The following is a 20,381-nucleotide window of genomic DNA, read 5'->3' on the forward strand; positions in this document are numbered from 1 at the left end:
TACCCATGTTTTTAAAAAAAACATCTGTCCCACCCATCTGCTCTGTCTGTGTCTCTCATCAACGTATAAACTCCTTATCAGGTTTCCCCTCAGCACCTGCTGTTCCTGAGAAAATAATCCAAGTTTGTCCAATCTCTCTTTACACCTCAAGGCCTCTAATCCAGGCAGCGTCCTGGTAAACCCCTACTGCACCCTTCCAAAACTTCTATATTCTTTCAGCGAGGGGTCAACCAGATTTTAATTAAATCAGTTTTTTTTGACTAAACAGAGGTTTATAAAGCTGCAACATAACTTCCCAACTTTTGAACTCAGTGTCTGAACAAATAAAGGCAATACCCCATATGCCTTCTTTGCCAGCCGATCAACTCATGCAGATATTTTTAGGGAACTTTGGACTTGCACTCCAAGATTTCTCTGCACATCAATACTGTTAAGAATCCTGCCATTACCAATGTAATGTAATGTCCCTTTAAATTTTATCGCCCAAAGTGCAAAACCTCATGCCAGAATAAACTCCCATTTGCCACATCTCCACTCATATCAGCAACTGATCTCTATCCCGTTGTATCCTTTGGCAACCATCTACACTGGCCATAATTACAGCAATCCTTGTGTTCTGGTGAAGATGCTCCCACAGTGCTGTTGGCCACAGCACTGTGATTTCTACAAAGCAATGACAAAGGAACAGTCATGTTAGGATGCTGAGAAGCTTGCAGAGGACCATGAAGGATTATGTTTTTTTAAAGAGCATGGATGAGGGAGAAATGCCTTTGGGCTCTTCCTGTTTCCTCGTGGTCATATTGGGATTAAGAAAAAGTGTTGCAAAGCTATCATACTCCATCTCCTTTGGAGACCCACAACCACATTTGCAGTGGGTTTTAAAAGATCCCATGGGATTATTCAAAGAGTAATTCCCCCTGGTGTCCCAGTCAAAATCACCAAAATAAATTACCTGCACCATTTTATCCTACTGCTGTCTCACAAGAACCTGCAGTATGAGAATTAATTCTTCCAATCCCTATGTTGCAACAATGGAAAAGATAACTTCGCAAGATGTAAAATGTTTTGGCAACTTGCTATTAATGTGCAACATCAAGGCAGATTCGTACTAGAGTCCCTATATTTGATGTACAAGACTTTGAAACCCAGCAAACCTTTGAACTCTGAACATTTTGTGCGTAGCTTTGTCAAAAATGGATGATCAGCCTCTTCAAACCAGGAGCGAGTGAGCACTTGTCAAGGAACACAATTTTGGCCTGTTTTACGTAATATTGAGAGCTTACACAGAGCAACTGTCACAATCACAAAGAGTTCAACAACACAACTTGCCTTGGTGATATAATAATAAATAATTAATACCCCAGATTAATGGGTCATCTTATTTAAATTAATCAAGGGAACTTACAGCTTACCTCCCTCTGAAGCTGGTCAGCGACTGCCTGGGTAGCTTGCTGCTCTAAAACCTGGCATTATATTTTTTCTGGAACTGCCTTTGGCATAAGAGTTTTTTTATTACCCACTTTTAAGGATGTAAAATAACCAGAAATCTTTCAATGCAGTAATAATGAGGTGTTTGAATATTACTGGGGAAGGGCAGAGAATTGATTGTTCAGCTGTGATTCGAGTTTGCCCAGTGTGCATTTGCTAGCATTTTCCTGGATTTCAGCTCATCTCTTCGGAACCATCTTCCTCACCCGTGCTTGGCACATTCCCTTCCATAAAAAGCCCATTTGGCTTTGTGTCACCTCTCATTTCTCGCCCCTTGAATATGCTGCTCTTCAAATCTCTATCCCTTTCCTGACCTTTGGGTATCCCTTACCTTCCTCCTTATTTGGCACCACCCTACACTTTATCTACTTCTGGGCATTTCACTAGAGGGTCTTTGACTTGCCCTTGCGAACTCCTTACAAGGAGCAACCATTTCCATCCATCTGACAACTCCTTCCAGTCTTATTCGCTGCTACCACCTCTGTACATTGCTGCTAAATTTTGATGAGGTACCTAGAGATACACAAGCAGGACAAGCCAATAGGTATGCATGTCTCTTTTGTCATTTGGATCTGGTCATACATATTTGACCATTCCATTGAAACAGGAGAATGGCATGGTTTGCAAAACATTGTGAGTTGCATACAGAACATCTACTCTGCGAAGCAGTGTAGTTTAAACCCATTCCCTGAAGTTTAGCTGAACTGAAAAGAAATACTAAAGGTTTAGATCTGCCATGGATGTTTGAAGAATCTTTTTTCATGAAGATTCTACTGACTTGGCCAACCTTTGACTGGCAGCTACTGATAAAAGTCGAGTATCTCTCCCCCTGCACCCCACCTAGACCAATGCCACCGCCCTAGTCAAAGCCTGAGGGTCAGACATCTTCTCTGGGGCTGTCATTAGCCCAGCAAACACCTGCCAGGTGCTTTGAAGCAGATGGGATTTGTCAGACTGGATGTATCAGAGAAATGAACGACCGCTGGCAGTCTGGGGTCCCTGTAAGTGAATCTTCATAAGTGGGATGGGGAAAATGTAACAAATCACACCCACTCCCCTCCAAATACCCCAGCAAACAGACACATCCTATAAACAGGACCTCGGTAAGCTCCCAAAATAAACCCATTATTGGAATAAATCTCCCATCGGCCTGTCTACCCAACCCAAGCATGAGCCTTTGGGCTGAGATTGTATACCAAAAAAACATAATTTCCTTGGATTCTGGAAGAAAGTGATGAGGCAAGACTGAATATTTACAAATACATGTGCTAAGATTCGATAATGTGGAGTACAACAGGACAAACCACCTGCCAATAGGAAAGAGTGCAACTAAATATTTCAGATTCGGCTCAGGTCCAGCATCAAAGACGTTTCCAGCCTGCGAGTTTGGATTAAGTGGTCAAATTATTGAATTTATACCCAACCATACCTCTTGACCCTCCAATGAGTCACAGTCATACAACATGGTAACCCAAACCTCGACCCTACCCAGTGAGTGTTGACCTTCCAATATCCCTTCACGCTCATCCCGTTTCGTTCCCCCACACTCCTATCAACTCACTGTAGGTTCTACAACTGGGGGGGGGGGGGGTGTTGGCTTCGATGGCCAACTAACCTCCCAACCCACGTGTCTCTGGGGTGTGGGAGGAGAAAAACAAAGCACTGGGAAGAAAGGCAGTATAGAATGGCACGGTAGCGCAGCCATTACGGTTGGCGTAACGCTATCACGGTTCCAGTGACCTGAGTTCAATTCCGCTGCTGTCTATGAGGAGTTTGTCTGTTCTAAGCATCACTGTGTGGGCTTTCACTGGGTGCTCCAGTTCCCTCCCACTTTCCAATAACGTACAGTTAGTGGGTTAATTGGTCATGTGGGTATAACTGGGTGGAGCCTCATTGGGCCAGAAGGGCTTGTTACTGTGCTATATCTCTATATAACTTAAAAAACAGTCACAGAAAGACCATGAAAGCTCTACAAAGCAGAATATAACCAGACCACCGGTGTCGTAGGGCAGCAGCTCAAATAGCTTCCTATGCTTGCCAGCATTCAACGCAAGGCGTTCCTGGCACACGCACACACGCCAAGTCAGGTTTTTGGCCAATCCAGTGCCTCCCTTGCTTAAACATTAGGAACTCAGTGGCCGAAGTGGGGAGAGGATCCATCATGCCCAGGAGCCGGGGAAACCCACCAGGAGCCCTCGGAGGAGCAGAGAGGCTGAACGTACCGATAATGTTGTGCCTGCAGTGTGGACATGTATGATGTTGCAGCAGCCAGGGGTCCACACACTTCTTGTGAAAGCGGTGAGTGCAGGGGATCACGCGCAGCTCCTGCCAACAGGAAGAGAGGTTGGATTCTTTAAAATGTAAAATTGAACACACTGGAAAATTCTGTCACTAAACGACATTGAAAAGACCAGTTGTTTTGAGCCCCAGTCTTGTCCTAACCAAAACGATTCAATCTTAAAATTAAAATATAAACAGATAGAGAAGTGCTTTGTCACTGCGTGTGGTAAAATCGGAATGAAATAAGAACTTGCACATTCCTGCACATCTTGAGTACAAGACAGAAAGGGGGTTAATATGGCAGAGGGGTGGAGTCCAATAAATAACATGAAAGTAATCTGAAAGATTACATCCAAACACATTCTGCATCAAGGGAATAGAACTGGCAGATTGAGTGGTTATTTAAGAAGACAGAATGCACAAGGGACCACAAGTACGGGAATCCACAGCAACACAGCATGTGCTGGAAGAACTCAGCAATTTGAGTAGGAGGAAAGGAATTGTCAAAGATTCGAGCTGAAAACCCGAATCAGGACTGAGAGCGGAGAAGCGAGATGACCAGCAGGAAAGGACACTGAGGTGACTGGTGGACTGAGGAGGGTCTGGTGGAAGAGATGAGCACTGGTAGGGCTTAGTTAGTCACTGTAACGTATTCTGGTGTGTAGGTGAGTGGTGGAAGACTTTAGGTCTTTAGAGGGACATATTAGGGAGTGGGATTGATGACGTTGTTCTGTTACTGACATAGATTCAATGGGCCAAATATGAAACATTAACACAATGGGGCCAACTCTACATGAATACTCTCTTCTTAAAGACTTGGATCCTTTTTTCTTATTCTGGAATTTCCAATCAGAATCTGGTGAACATTTATTCTATTATTTGATTAAAAGGGAACATCTTGACAGTTTGCTCTTTGTAAGGTACGCATGCGAATCAAACTGGGCATCTCATGGCATGTCTTTTGCCAGCCATTTGAAACACTCACAATTAAGTTGTAACTTTCAGGAGTGCTTTCCTCACCTCTCCGTCAACATATTTCTCCAAGCAGATGGCACAGTCCGAGGTGGAGCTACTGCTCAGGGTATCCGAGGCACCACAGTTGCCTTCTCGAGAAACTTTGCTCTTTGATTTGAATTTTCTCGTCTCCATCTTTTCGAGTGCCTGGAGAGCCATCCTGTTCATTGAACTCTGAAGGAGGAACAGGGAGACTCAGTCGACAGGGACAGAGCAGGGATATAAATCTGGCTGCTTCTGAAGGGGTGGGTGCGTTCCACCATTACCCCAATCAGAGTGCCAAAACCATTTACATGACTGGTATGATTTCACTCAAAACAGAATCCTAATTCCAATTACATTGATTTTAGTTTCTACAGAATTGGAAAAAAAAAGCACCGTTTTCTATCCACATGTACATATGGATCTTTTAAGATACTGGAGCCTTAGGTCCCACACCACCAGGTTCAGGAACCCTAAACTCTACAAGGAGGTTTGTCATTCTGATTGGTATAACAGTACCATTCTCATTGCATCTTATACCAATTACTTCACCTTCGTATCCACAGAAGTTCAAGTTCACTCACTTAAAGCACTTGAGGGGAACGATGCTACCTATGTTTATAATCAGCAACAGTAATGGCATGTGTTTGAACCATAATCATTTTAGACGATTTTTCTTCTGCTTCTGCAATAACACTTCGCTAACAGTACTGCCAAGGTTCAACAAAGGACCCCACGTAGGCAGTTTTGATTTGTGTGGATGGTTCTAGGCAGGTGATACAGGATCAGATCCACGTTGACGATCTCTTCACGTTTACATGTTTAATTTTCTTCCAACTTCAGCTGCAAATTTTTGGCCACGTGAAGCTCAAAGTAATTTTCTCTGCATTTTCTCCTTTAGATTATATTTCCCACAACCCAATAAATATCAGTCTACTTCCACTGAAGCTCTGTGGTTTTGTTGCCTTTAGGAGGGCATTTAAAATCTTGATAAAGGAGCTCAATCTGAATTTGTGTCTGCAAATTGTGAATATACAAAAGGTACTACATACATCTTCAATAATCTACTTTTCAAATATTTGGAAATCCCAATGGTTCAGTATCAGGCTGTGCAGGCCCCAGTTTCCATGCTCCCTTTAATCTCATCAGGGACCCATTAAAGCTTAACAAGGTTCACTGGAAAATTTATTATAGTCGAGGAGCGGAACAAAAAATGCCCTAAAAGTATGTTGGGGTATTAATAGTCAAGGAAATCTGTCAGCCTGCCACTGTAAGTGTCTTGAGTATGGTGGATTATCAGTTTTACTGTACCCTATGTTTGGGATTTTCCAAAGCCTTTAAATCTGTGATAATCTTTTCAGATCAGTTTAAAAGACTTCTGTTCAGTCTCTTACCTGACTCCTGCGTTGCTTGAGCTTGATTTTAATGAGTAAAACCAGACAGACAAGGGAAACCACCACAAAAAATGCCAGGAAGATTCCCATATCAAAGTATTCTGTGGGCTGCTGGCAAAGCAGAAAGAAGGAGATTTGTCATTAATTAAGGTAAGTAGATCCAGCCACAAAAAAAAATTGTCATAAATTAGTGACAAGAAACTAAAGTAAGAATGTTTTCACCCCTGTCATCTCATCGACCTTTAATGCAATGCTAATATAGTTTGGCTGTGATCCCCACTCTGTCAGAACCCGTGACTGACCAGAAACCATTAACATTTTAGATAGAGCAATCCCTGCTGTTATACTGTATCTCATGTAAATCTCAGTAACGTCTAAAGTACAGAAAGATTAATGTAGAGATTGTAATACAGAACATGGCATGCTGAAAAAAATGCATTACAATTCAACTAGAGAAGGCACTTTCAAATTTATAGGTACTCTCTAGGTGATTGTTAGGATTGTTTATAAAGCTAGATCCTGTAAGTTTGAATATTACCTGCAGGTCAATCAGACTCCCCATCTATATGAAGTAAGCAGTTAAAAGATAGTTGTTTAAAAGACGGAGGCTCTCTTTCCAGTCCAGACAGGAACGCTACCCGTTCTATTGTTGCTCTGTGTTATTACGGTAGTTGGAGCAGTGATCCGCATTAAACCAAGCCCAAGCTATTAGTCCCTGGGATCCCTCCCTTGTCTGTGTACTGTTGCCAGTTCAAATCCAGGAGCAGTCTCAGTCATCATGTTCTCTCACAGGGTCACAAAGCAGGAACCCTACCCCAAAGGTCTGTGAATTCTGGTCCATTGATTATGTTCGGGGCTGAGAAAGACAGATATTTAGAAAATAGGGAATATCAAGGGTTGTGGTAAGATCAACCAAGATGTTACTCAACAGCAGAGTAGCTTGAGGTCCTGTCTCTTATATTATTACCTGAAAATTCCATCATTAAATAATAAAAAATATACATTTTTAAATAAAGTCCACAAGTATAAAACCAGATGACTCAAATGTTTGGAAATACCACACAGTTTAGCATTTAGAAAGTTAAGCTTGGAATTAGACTGGCCAGCAGGTGGGGACCGAACTGTACAGTAGAAGCCTCAGCCAGAGTTATTCATTATATTGAGAAGCACATTTCAAAGGCATTCCCCTGTCATGAACTCATCTTTCAAGTCGGCCCCCGTGGATTTTAATTTAGCAGGAAAGCTTGGCTGGGAAAGCGTCAAATTAATTTTTCAGTTGCACTTCTGTGTGGTTGGTTGCTGAAAGACTGGGGAGATCATTGCCGGCTCTTTTTTTTTCTTGCTCCTGAGTGAAAGCAGCAAGAATTTAGGTCAAAGGCTCGGGATACTCCAGCAATGCCAGGACAGCATTTATTGATGTCAACCTCGCTGGAATTCCGCGCCACAGTGCCGTGTCTCACAACTGTGGGAGGCTGACGTGGATGACAGATGTCGCTGGAATTAATAGCAATGTACATTCAGCATGTGCCTCACTTATCATACTGACTGCATTCAATTAAAGGCCGCTTCCTTCAAGAATAACGACTGCAAACGCATTCTTGTTTAAAGGGAAAAAAAGATTGAGCTACAATAAGCTCATCACTGGGCCTAACTATACATACCCATACAATTAACGCTTCAGATTTTAAATAAATAGAAAAATAGGCATTATATCCCTATAAAACAAAGGATACAAATTTTCCCAGTGTATCAAAACTAATCCCACTGACACCAGCATATCAATCCGAGACTACAACCTGCATTATTCAACCATAGCTATATGCATTTCACAAATACAATTCCCATGGTGACAACAGCATGGGCCCGTCAATAGTGACTTTGATCATACGTACATGCCATTGTTTAACTAGTTGCTAATCCAACTCTCTATGAAGGAATTTAACCAACGCATGCTTGCTGGAAATCTGTTTAATGTCCCTTCCAAGGCTAAAGGCCAACAGGAATAAATTTCACTGGGAGCTTCTTAATTATGTACTGGGGAGATGATGGGGGAGGTGTTGGTGGTGGGGGGGACGGAGGGGCAGTTGAGATTGTGCAGTTAATCTACTAAACTTTGCGAAGTTATTTTGAACAGTGGTGAAACAGATACGACAACTCCATGGGCCAAACATGGCACAAGGGAAAGCCACTGTGTGCACATGGGCATTTCAAGGATCTACACAGTTGCCCAACTCAAGAAGGTAAGGGACTACCAATGGTAACCGATCCACTGGGAGCCAGCAATTGTCCTTGAAGCCTCACAATTTGTGATGGCAAGGTACTGTATCAATCCAGGTTATTGCAATGACTCTGGGACAGAGCAAATAGTATGCCTGTGAACAGGTGTCACAAGCAAATAACATTGAGTTTCTTGAATATTTTGCCAAGGCACCCATCACCCTGACCATCTTCCTTCACACTTAATAAATGTGATGGTAAGTCCTTTTCAGCTGATAGTGTGGTGGCCCCACACCACACAGTGGAGACCTAAACTCGTGCTCACTAAGAAATGTACCATGGCCAGGTATGCCAAAGCTACCACAGACATAGCTGACAGCTAGCTCAATGAAGGGTACGTTTCCTTTCGTGGGGTTTCTTCCCGGGCTCGTTTATCCTGATAGCTTGCCTGGTCAATTTCCCTCTTCTTGAATTTTGTAACGTTTGCTTAAAACTAGATGCTTCAAGGGAGATACAGTGTAGGACTAGAGTTTTATGAAGTAAGGGTAGCAAAATCCCAGGCTCTGAAGAACATTAACAAATCACTTAGGGTTTACCATAAATCCAGATATTAATATCATCATTGAATTTAAACATTTTTAAGTTAGGGGCCTCCAAGTGTGATGCCAGTACCATGCTGAGGATACAATCCTGTCTTAAAACAACCATTTTGAGCCCATGACCATTTAAGTGATGAAGAGACTGTCCAATTATTTGGGCAGATTCTTTCATAACCATACTAGCTTTGCATTGTTATTTCTGAGGAATAAGTAAAGGTTATTAGTGGCTACCAGAGCAGGACAAAGGCTAGGAACCCTGTGGCATGTACCTCACATCCTGACTCCCCAAAGCCTGTCCGCCATCTACAAGGCCCAGGTCAGGAGTGTGATGGAATACTTGCCAATTGCCTGGATGAGTGCAGCTCCATCAACACCCAAGAAGCTTGACACCATCCAGTACCAGGCAGCCCACTTGATTGGTACCCCTTCCACAAGAATCCATCGACCAACAGTGACAACAGTGTGTACTGTCTACAAATTATGTATGGTTTACCTGATTAATTACTGTAAAAAAAATCTTTTGATTTGTTTGAATTACCGATCAGTGATTCTTGCATTAGTAAAATGGTTAGTTCTTCATTGTCAATGAGACTCAAATCCTGGAATGCCCTCCCAACTATATTGTTGGAATGCGTTCATCAGAAGGACTGTAGCAGTTCAGAATACCGAATGGCCAACATCTTCTTGGGCGTAATTAGGGATGAAGAGTAAATATTAGCTGTGGCATTGATAACTAGATCACCAAAAAGGGTAAATAATAAACGCACCTCTCTGAGGAACCAAAGCAGCAGTTCCTTATATCCCAGTTTCAATGAATTCCCAGTCACCTTTACTTTTAGAAACACAGCAAAACTGGAGTGGTCAGTGACATGAAGAACATGCAATGTAATAGAATGGGCTGGCAAAATGAAGACTGTGAACCCCTTTCCCAAATTCCCTCATATCTAATTCCTTCTTCTAAATGCATTTAGGATGTGCCATCCCACTCCAAATGCTTCCATGTTTTTTTTTAATTTCTGGGGTGGAATTCAGTGTAGATGGTCTCAAAGAGGTGCCCTGTTAGGCAGATCACTGTAATTAACATCTAACCCTCCTGGCAAAAGAAACAAGCAAAATAAAATAATTGGGCATAGAGCAGTTGTTACAAGTGATGCAATAGGGCTTTATATTGTTCTGGTTTGCTGCAGACAGCGATAATTATCTGGCAATTCAATGGTACTCAATAGCAATATGTTTTTATGAAGGAGAGGTTTGAATTAATCTTATTTTGGCAGGAAAGTTTAAGGTGAGATTTAATTGTGTGCAGAACAATGACGGATTTCAATTGGAGTAGCTAACAAGGAATTGTTTCATATGGAAGGAGAGTGGTAATAAAAGCACACAAATTCAAGGCAATCGTTTAATGGTCCACAAGAGAGATAAGGAGAAAAGTTTTCATGGAGTGACTTGCTTTGATCTGGCTATGCATTTCCTGTAAGGATGGTGGAAGCAGATGTGATGGTGGTTTTCAATAGATAACTGAATAAGTGGTTGAAAAGGGAAAAAAACACATTCCCAATGGTAAAAGGGATGGAAAGAGATTCTTTAGACAACAATCTTCAAAGAGCCAATGCAGCAACAATGGATTGAATGGCCTACCTTGCAAGTTAAGAGTTTTACAATGTCTTGAATTAAAAGGAAATTGGAAAACAGATTACTACATCAACCACAAGCCCTCCACCCAAGCCTTGCCCCCAGCATTGGAATGAAGATTCTTGAACAGACAATGAGATCAGAAGCCCATTTTAAAAAAAATCCTGTGCTCTTTCATTCATTCTGTGGCCTTTGTAGAATCACAGGATATGAACTTGTTTCAGGTTTATGCTACATGTTGCTTTGAGGGATGTTCAAGCACTTTGTCCAATTTGCACTGTGAATAACTTCTTTGACTAGAAACCATGTCAAGATGAAAAAAAAATGTGGTCTAACTAACAAAATATCGTGTAAGGCTGGACGTGCTCCCAATAAAAAGGGGTTTTGCACTATGGGACGATACAGCATCATCAGATTTTCTCTCTCCCATATGGCTCACATTTCTTACGACAGTAATAAGCTACTTTGGCCCATCAAATCTGTGTCAGCCCTCAGAACAACCCTGCCAGTTTAATTCTCCCTGCAACTTGTTCTCTCTCATACGCCCATTAGCTCCTCCCCTTGTTCGCTCGAAAGGCTTACATTTCAAGGACAAGTTGGTCAGTATGTGGATTGAGCATGGAGTGACAAAGGTCTGGATGAGAACAGAGCAATGAAGAACTGTTCTACAATTAAAAACAAGAATATAAATTAAAGACCAGAAAAGCAGTTGACCTTTTGCACCTGATCCAGCCTTCAATAGGATAATTAATACACGTCTTCAACTTACAGTTGCTTTACTTTTGACACGTTTACAAATTCTACATCAATATTAAATGGAAAATATTTAAAATGACTTTGAAATTACACAAACCAATTCTCAACATGGTTAAAGATGGGAGAATTTTGATGGGCATAGTACTGAAAGCATACAATGCTCCATAGTGTAACCTAATTTCCCAAAGAATTGGTTTTACTTTAAAATATCCTTGGTTTCCCTCATGAATGGATTGCTGGGCACAAATATGGAAATAAGGTACGAAGAACAAATAAAATCCATCCCAAATCCATTATTATGCATTGGCTAATTAAAACCAAGATGGCTGAAAATTGTCCCAAGATGCTTCACAAAACATCTTCACAAAAATAAAGCTGAGTACTTTTAAACCCAGACCTTTGGCTCATGGAAGTCAATGGATGTCAACAAAGATGCTAATGACAGTGTGGTGTATGTTATGACGTGGCTTGCAGCATTTGGGTGTCCTCTAGCAGTACAAGGAAACTGGCCGGAAGAAGCACATTGTCCAAAGTCCTGGGTGGGGCTTAGCAACATAAAGATCTGAGGGAGGGGCGAGGTGGAAAATGGGATCTCAGCAATGGTGCACGTAGAAAGTCCAGAGGTTATCGCAGCATTGGTAATTCAGAATCAGGTTTAATCTCTGAGGATCTAACCTGGTCCCAACATATCAATGTAGTCATAAAGAAGGCAAGACAGCGGCTATAATTTATTAGGAGTTTGAAGAGATTTGACCTGTCAACAATACACTCAAAAACTTGGAGAGCATTCTGACAGGCTGCATCACTGTCTGGTATGGAGGGGCTACTGCACAGGACCGAAAGAAGCTGCAGAGGGTTGTAAATCTAGTCAGCTCCATCTTGGGTACTAGCCTACGAAGTACCCAGGACATCTTCAGGGAGCAATGTCTCAGAAAGGCAGCGTCCATTATTAAGGACCTCCAGCACCCAGGGCATGCCCTTTTCTCACTGTTACCATCAGGGAGGGGGTACAGAAGCCTGAAGGCACACACTCAGTGATTCAGGAACAGCTTCTTCCCCTCTGCCATCTGATTCCTAAATGGACTTTGAAGCTTTGGACACTACCTCACTTTTTTTTTTAAATATAGAGTTATGACTATCACTATGATTAAGGCCACAAGATATAGGAGCAGAATTAAAGCCATTTGGCCCACTGAGTTTCCTCCACCATTTCATCATGGCTGATCCAATTTTCCTCTCAGCCCCAAATGCTGCAAAACAGCAGGTTCTAAATCAGCTTTGCTTTGGATTTCTACCTTAATCCTTTGATGTTATGTCAAATGATTCTCACCATGATAACAAGGCCTTTATAAGCTTCTCATGCAATTATAAGTTAAAGTTTGGGAAAATTTACTTATATGTATGTGAAAATTACATCCTGTATTTCAAAGGCCTCTAATTTCTTTTGCTGTTCTTTCTTTGTGAGCTTTAAGTAAAATTATCAGCTTTTACAACCAACAAGTATATTATTTTAAAGTCTAGTCATTCTTGCTAGGTTGGGAATACAACAACCAAATTACTTACAGTGGGTTTTGTGCAGTGTCGTATGGCGTGGGTGATCATGGTCTTTGATCGTGACTGTTTTTGGCAATTTTTTTCGTCAGAAGTGGTTTGCCACAGCTTTCTTCTGGGCAGTCTGTTTACAAAGTGGGTGACCCCAGCATTATTAATCCGAGATTGTCCGCCCTCGGTCAGTGGTCGCATAGCCAGGACTTGTGACGTGCACCAGCTGCTCATGCGACCATCCTGCCGTGGCTTCACGTGACCCTGATCGGGGGAGCTAAGCAGGTGCTACACCTCGCCCAAGGGTGACCTGCAGGGAAGCCAAGGGAAGAAGTATCTTACACTTCCTTTGGTAGAGATGTATCTCTACCTGGCCATCTGGGATTTCCAGATACGGACACTGAAATAATGATCAGGTAATCTCTTTTATAATGTCTTGCTGGGTTGCCGGTACAAGATGTCTGCAAGTGAATGCTGCTGACTCGCACATTCCAAGCCACAGAAGTACATAACAAGAAAAAAACTGATATCCAGTGTAGCCAATTCAAAAGCTTTGTGGGGAAGGACTGCTATATAAGATTGTGTGTCATTAGACACTAACAGGTTGGGCCCTGTGGAACAGCACCAGAAATACTTAGGGAGGACATGAGTAGTATTGGTACTTTGTACGTAGGATTAAGACAAAAGATGCTAAAGAGGCAGGAATCTGGAGCATCACAAAGCACTGGAGAAACCCAGTGGGCCAGACAGTATCTACGGAAGGAAATGGATAGTCAATGTTTTGGGTCATGATGTCAACCATCAAGACCCCGAAACATCGACTGCCCATAGATGCTGCCTGAGTTCCTCCAGTACTTTTATTGTATTAGTTTGATAACACAATGAATACTTTCATATAATTACACAATGAATGTAAAGAAAGGCATGTATTGGAGATTCAAGAAACTGTAGAGACTGGAATCTGAAGAACAAAACAAACAGTAGATCAGGTAACATCTGTGGAGGGAAATGAATGGTCGACACTTTGAGTTGAGACCCTTCGTCTGGACTTCAGCCAACATATTCTGGTTCTATTACACTTCTTGTATATATATTTATGAATAAAATTCATTTCAAAATTAAAAATAATTTATTGCAATAATTGGGAGATAAATATTGGCAGGGTCAAACCCTTGCTCCACTTAGAAAAGTGTCACGTGATCTTTTACAAGCTCCTGAAAGTGGGAACTCAGCTAAGATCCCACTTGACAGACTGCACCAAACAGAGGTGAATGGGTCGGGGTGTCAGTGAAAGAATTCCTCACCATTTTAGACTCAAGGGCCGGAGTAGATTTAAACCACACCTTTCAGGCAGTCTGCCCCTGACCACAACTGCTAACAGCATTTTATAAAAAGTTTTTCTTATCGCCCCAGATCAGTTGCTTATCACTACAAATGTGTGATCTTTGCTTTTTGTAAAATATATTCTGATAGGCTTATAACTCCATTTTGTTGGTATTTCTTGCGGTTCACACTCTAAGGCCTTACACAACTGTTGAAGGATGCCAGGAATGTTTTCGCAATGTTGTAACTAGTTTTGGAATAGCTGCCGACCCCTATGAGATTGTCAGTCTAAATTGGGTCTTCCAAATACACTACCACCATTTGAGGGCTCTGGATTTAAAGACCTGGGCTAAGTTTCTTAAAGTTCTTTATCTACATAAATGTACATCTTGATGAAAATACAGACTTTTCTGCTTCTTTTATTCATTTACAATTATGACTAGAAAAACCTTAACTGCAGCCTGCAGCCATTTGGCAATTCATTGTCACTATCCAGCAAATATATTCTTTTGATCTTCTTTCAACATCAGTCAAGCCAATCTGTGGAGCCTGTGGCAAGACAGTACACAGGCAAGGCTAAGGCCTCAACAGAGGCAACCGCAGAAGTAAAACCAGCTCACAGAAGGCAAAATAGTTTTGAGCTCCACTTTTCACCTATTTAAATGATTTCTTTATGGAGAGAGTGAAAGATAATTCCTGGATGAAATGAAAGAATACAGTAATTCAAACAAAAAGAAATACATTTTTGATTGAAAGAGAAAGAGTGCAGCAAAATTAACTATTCACTCAATTTCGACATGGCTATCGTCAAAAAGTTAAAGACATGGAATTAAATATGTGTAAAAATGTTCTTATAAATACATTGAGCTATACGTAACTCACAATAAAATTGTGCAAGGTTAATGAAGTGATGTTTTTCTTACATTGAGGGTGTTGGCTAAATATCAAAAGACCTTGTTCTCTTACTTCATCACGATCCTGAATTCTAAAACTCCAACAAGCAGTAATCTAATTCACAATAGCATCTTCTTGACCATTATGATTCATGTTTCTGCCCTCCAAGTCATTCTTCTCTCCTCCATATATTGCTGTGCATCTTCTGCTATGCTTTGACCAGCTATTTCAAACTTTGGCTTTACAACGTTCAACTTTAATAATCTCAAAGTCCGTCTTTAAAAAGAGAAAAACATCCCCCAAAAAAGACATCTCTATGCAAAATTAAAAATCAAAAACAAAAACTCTGATATACTTTATTATTCATCTTTCTGTTATTCCTGTTGAGTTTGCTTCACAAAATCTAGAGTCACCAACTCAATCACTTGAGGGTCTGAATCTACTAATCTTTTTATAATGGCACACCAGTCTCTGGTGACCCTCGTCTCCTTCTCCAGGGAAAAAAATTAAATCACAAAATTGCTACAGTATCAAACAGAGTAAATGGACATCTCTGGGTCTTAAATCTGCACAAAATACCATGTCAACATCTCCCAAAGATCTCATCAGTAATCACCCAAGAGCCAACCTACGTGTGAGACACCTTCTACAGGGTGAGATGGTTGAACCATCAAACTGGCACCAAGAAGTGACGGTAGAGAGGATTGTAGTGACACAGAAAAGCTAATCTAAGCAAAGTCGTGGGTCTGAGCTGGAGCTGTGTGGACTGATGGTAATTCCTTGGGTATAGAAATCATTAAGCTTTACATCAGGAGATTAAACATGTGGAACAAAGCCTGAGATGAATAGACAGTTCAGCACCTAATTCAAAAGGTTTTGCCTTTCTTGTCCCTCAGTAGACCAATATGAATTAAAATTGATCTTGGATATGTAGTGGGCCTGCACTGGAGACGACAAGTATTTTCCTGGACATCATGTGAGCAGAAAGCTCTTTGATCATTTTACCTTCAAAACTGGCAACACACAATAAATAGTGTCAATAATGGAACCAAAGTTGTTTCCCTCAACCTTACCCGTGGTGGCCGATGTTGGATTCGTGCCCGGGCCACTTTCTGCTTGTTAACAATGTTCATTAATCTCGCTGCATCAACACCCTTGACATAAACCACAGGCCGCTTTAACGGGTCCTCCGAGCCTTGATTTAACTGCAAAGAGAAAGCAACGTCAGCCTGGACAGACAGCATTTGTAGCACAGTACAGGTCAATGGATCAGAGGTGCAAGTCAGCCAGTGATGCCATGTGAGAAATCGGTCAATACAATCAGAGTGCATTGGTCAAATGAGAAATGTTAGCTATCAATGCAACCACGTAGGTCAGCAATTTAAATCACTTTCGCTGCCCATCAGAACTGTACTAGCCCTTAAACTCCACATGGCCCACATCCCACTCCATTTCATCTGGCTCTATCAGCAGATATCTCTTCTTTCTGCCTCCTTACCTAGCATCCCTGTATAATCCATGCTTTTTGCCGTAACCATTTACTGGCAATCAGTTGCGCATTCTGATTGCTTTAATTTGACAGTCAGCATCTGCCAATTCTATCCACCTACCAGCTGCCCTTCCTCACATCTCATCTCTCCCCCACCACCAGCAGCCGCAGATGGGTTGTGGCACAGTTCAGCCACTTCCCTTTGCAACTGAATCCACTGTTTCTCTTCACTGCTCCTCATCCCCAATATCCGTGATGGTTTATTGTCTTTCTTCAGTAAACGAGTGTTAATGAGAACAAAGTGATTGTTACACCAGATCCGATGCAGCATTTTTAAAAAAACACAATAAGCATAAAGAACAAAATAAAAAATAACAAAAACACAATACATATAAAAGCAATCCTATAAGACACAATGTACAATTAGCTGTCGTTTACAGACTGAGCGCCACCAGCTCTACATCAGTTACTACTCTTCCCTCAAATATTCAAATACCTAAGCTAATATTTGCTAATATCTAATTTCCCGGATGTGGTGCACACAGCCCTACGCCCGGACATTGTACTGTGGTCAATGGAAGACAAGAAAATAATTCTGGTTGAGTTGACTGTGCCGTGGGAGGAGGGATGGGAAGAGGCCCACGAGAGAAAGGCCTTGAAGTACCAGCCCTTAGTGCAGGAGTGTAAAGACAAGGGATGGCAGGCATGGTTGTTCCTTGTGGAGATCAGCATGGTGGTTGTTGTCAGATCTGGGCCTGGGCGAAAGGAGCAAAAAACAAACAGCTCATAGGATGGGGGAAGAGGCAGAACGAGCTTCTTGTTGGATTTGGAGTAGGCGAGAGGAGGGGAGCTGGAAGCCAGGAGCAGACGGGCAGTGATTTGGCCACCACTGCCAGCCCACCAACTGGAGAGTGTCGTAGTTAAGGGTCGAGACACTCGGTGAAGGTTAGGAACCAACTGATGACATCTGCTCCTGGCTGAAGGCTACGGTTACCTTATAAGGTAACTGGAGAATGCACCCTAACAGGTGTATATAACAAGTAGTGGAGCCTCAGGACTCAGACCACAGGTTCAGGAACATTTAATACCCCTCAGCTATCAGGCTCTTGAACTAAAGGGTTAACTCAACTCCACTGGTCCCATCATTGAAATGTTCCCAAAACCTATGGACTCAATTTCAAGGGCTCCTCAGCTCATGTTCTCTATATTTATTGCTTATTTATTTTTTATTATTATTTATTTCTTTTTGTATTTTGCAGAGTTTGTTGTCCTTCGTCCACTGGTTGAACACCCAACTTGGTGCGGTCTTTCATTGATTCTTATATGTCTATTGCTCAATGGATTTATTGAGTATGCCCACATGAATCTCAGGTTTGTATACGGTGACATAGATGTACTCTGATTACTTTGAACTTTGAACCACTTGCCATTGACCCATTACAGTAACACCAACCTGACTGTGTTCCTCTTTCTCCTGGATCAAGTTGCTGTTCCTACCAATATTTAGACTTTATCTAAGGTACGCTGTAAGTTTGCTCTCCTGAGAATTCTCCCCGTTATCACAAAGCGACAGGGATGGCTTCAAACAGCAGCAGACCGTGGGTTAAGAATATTGTTGAGATGATTCAGAATTCAAGTTCATACATGTGTGAAATGCAACCCAATACACCCGAGGGTGGCCTGGGGGCTGCCCACCAAGCATCATCACACAATCCAGTGCCAACATAGCATGCCCACAATACTCAATAGGACAATAGCCTGCAGTGACAGTGAGAGTCAAACACCAACAAGCACACAACAGATTCAGAATGTTAAAGGGTTGATATGTTTGTCCCTGTGCCTGAAAAGTAGCTTCACTAAGTAATTTCTCATCTTAACTGTTTAGAAGCTGGCTAGAGCTGCTCAATCCTTGAAACTATTCCCAAGTGCACATTAGGATTGTACCTTTAAGATTCTCTTATGAAATGTTCATTTGTTGATAGATGTGGGTCTTGCTGGAGAGGGTAGCAATTTATTGCCACCACTAAATGCACTAGAACTGAGCAGCATTTCAGAGGGTAATTAAGAGCAAACTGTCTTGGAGTCACACACCAAGCAGGCATTGAAAACTTCCTTCGCCAAAGAACATTAGTGATCCAGATGGGGATTTTCAGTGATCTATTACTTAATATTTTTTTATTCCTTATTTATTTTGCAACTTAAATATAAATTTCCTTGGTACTGTGGTAGCAATCTCTGAATACTAGTTCAGTAACTCAACTACTATGCCTCCGTGTAGCACTTGTACCAAGATTGAAAGCTTCTTCTACCCTGTAAATGTTTTCATACTTGGTGTCGTTTGGAGTCGGACAATTGAGCAATATGGAATAAAACAGTACATTAAGTTTTACAAGCCTGTTCCTTTTCCTGCTGTTGATCCAGGCTTGCCGTGATTTAAAAGAGTTACTTATGCAATTGACCTTCTTTATTAGAATCAGTATTGTAATTCAAAAATGCAGCTTCCTTAAGAAAACTATATTTTTCATTTAAGTACGTTAATCAATTTTGTCAGGTTGCATGCAGGGTTTTGCTGGGTTATTTTGAACCAGGGTATTGTTCTCAAAGTAAAGGGTTGGCCATTCAGGACAGAAACGAGAAGAAATTTTCACAACTTTGGGGCAATGGATCTTTGGAATTCTCTACTCAAGAATACTCTGGAGGTTCACTTGCTTGGTATATGCAAGGCAGGGATTGACAGATCTTTGGATATGGAGTGAATTAATTGGTGCAGTGGAGTGGCACTGGGGTAATAGTTCAGCCATCTTCTCGAATGCGTGCTAAGGATGCAGTAACACTGGAGAACAGTAGCTGAACATCCACAGGCCATTTGCCATTTAGAATGCCTGGAGCGATTGGATGTGAAAAGATCTGGCGAGCCCATCTAACTCCCACTGTCTCAGTATTGAAATGATGGGGCAGTTAAATAAACATAGCTGACAATCATCAGTCAAGAAGAAACGTGAATAACCTTAGTGAGAAAATCCACCTGGTCCTCTCAGGCATGCCTTACTTACTGTTACGTTTCAAATCTCACACACACACACACAATCAAAAACAGTAGCAGCAACTCATTAACATTCATGTATAATATTGATGCCTCTAACTCTGACTAAATCGAGGAATGAGAAGTAATTAATAGATGGAGATGATCGTCTTGCAACTTCTAAATAATTCCAATGCAGAAACCGGTTTCACAAAGAAACACTAACTCTTCAAAAACTAAGCAACACACATCAAAGTTGCTGGTGGACGCAGCAGGCGAGGCAGCATCTCTAGGAAGAGGTACAGTCGACGTTTCAGGCTGAGACGTCAACTGCACCTCTTCCTAGAGATGCTGCCTGGCCTGCTGCGTTCACCAGCACCTTTGATGTGTGTCGCTTGAATTTCCAGCATCTGCAGAATTCCTCGTGTTTGCGTCTTCAAAAACTAAGTTAGATTTCAGCAATCATCATTACTTGGTGATGAGATCCATCTTAATTCAACGATAAAAACCAGTAATCCCTATCTATTAATTTGTTACCCAAAAACAAACCACCCTTTCCATCTGGGACATCAAACATACTACAGTTAATGACAGTTCTTAGGCCTAGTTACAAATCTTGGATTAAGTCTCTATTCCTCATTTTAATTTAGCCCAGGGTGTTTGACTAGTTCAAACTGTTCTCTAGCATTTGCCATTCCTGTCCAGACAGCAATACCAGTGTTTACCTGGAGGGGTGGAGATCTTTTCAA

At 41.6% G+C, this 20,381-nt stretch overlaps 1 protein-coding gene across 2 annotated transcripts in view; it reads right to left on the reverse strand.

Moving 5' to 3' along the window:
- Positions 1-20,381, reverse strand: part of znrf3 (zinc and ring finger 3) — a 242,337-nt gene that overhangs the window by 20,421 nt on the left and 201,535 nt on the right. Inside the window, exons 4-7 of one of the 2 annotated variants that reach the window (XM_072247501.1) lie at positions 16,195-16,326; positions 6,159-6,266; positions 4,789-4,956; positions 3,711-3,813 (exon numbers count right to left, since the gene is read on the reverse strand). In XM_072247501.1, coding sequence (XP_072103602.1) covers positions 3,711-3,813; positions 4,789-4,956; positions 6,159-6,266; positions 16,195-16,326 — 511 coding nt within the window. Of the gene's footprint in view, positions 1-3,710; positions 3,814-4,788; positions 4,957-6,158; positions 6,270-16,194; positions 16,327-20,381 lie in introns of both variants that reach the window. The other variant, XM_072247500.1, reaches the window with a different exon arrangement.

The sequence above is a fragment of the Mobula birostris genome, chromosome 31, assembly GCF_030028105.1.
Source record: "Mobula birostris isolate sMobBir1 chromosome 31, sMobBir1.hap1, whole genome shotgun sequence".
In the NCBI taxonomy this organism is placed as follows: Eukaryota; Metazoa; Chordata; class Chondrichthyes; order Myliobatiformes; family Myliobatidae; genus Mobula; species Mobula birostris.